The 558-nt window shown below is 36.4% G+C and overlaps 1 protein-coding gene across 1 annotated transcript in view; it reads right to left on the bottom strand.

The window, feature by feature from the left end:
- Positions 1-82: 82 nt before the first annotated feature.
- Positions 83-558, bottom strand: part of LOC106688464 (phosphatidylcholine translocator ABCB4) — a gene marked incomplete at its 3' end in the record, with an annotated part of 13,047 nt that continues 12,571 nt past the window's right edge. The window contains exon 11 of the mRNA XM_067052026.1: positions 83-120. Coding sequence (XP_066908127.1) covers positions 83-120 — 38 coding nt within the window. The remainder of the gene's footprint in view (positions 121-558) is intronic.

The following is a 558-nucleotide window of genomic DNA, read 5'->3' as shown; positions in this document are numbered from 1 at the left end:
ACCATAAAGAATATTTTCCTTTATTGTAATATCGAATAAAACTGGTTCCTGTGAAACAAGACCCATTTGGCTTCTCAAATACCTCACATTTATATCGTTGATGTCACTACCATCAATCAACTGAAAAATTAGTTAATAATTAGTTACTTATTTTTTTAAACATATTCTTTTGATCAGGGGTGATTGAATTTTGCAAAAAACAAGTTTGTCAGATAGTAATGGATCGTTGTCTTGCTCTAAATTTTCTACCAGAAATCTCTATAGGGGATCTCATACTACTTCGCTAGAATGGATTAAAGATCACACAGCAACCACCCAGAACCTGAGGAAAGCAGTATCAGACCCACAAAGATGAGGATTGAATCATTTCCTAAACGTGGGTGAACTCCTGATGGGGTGAATATAAATAAAGACAATTGAGAATCTGTTACTTAATGAGGATACAGAGATATTAAGGACGGCGGTCGTCTACAGGGTAATGAGAAGCATCCAAAACCAGATTCAGGTGGATGAGGAAACAGAAGGATCAAGGATAGGTTGAAAAAGCGATTTGGAGGG

The sequence above is a fragment of the Halyomorpha halys genome, unplaced genomic scaffold, assembly GCF_000696795.3.
Source record: "Halyomorpha halys isolate HHAL.00 unplaced genomic scaffold, Hhal_1.1 Scaffold2835.1, whole genome shotgun sequence".
Lineage (NCBI taxonomy): Eukaryota > Metazoa > Arthropoda > Insecta > Hemiptera > Pentatomidae > Halyomorpha > Halyomorpha halys.
This window is presented reverse-complemented; position numbering and strand designations above follow the sequence as displayed.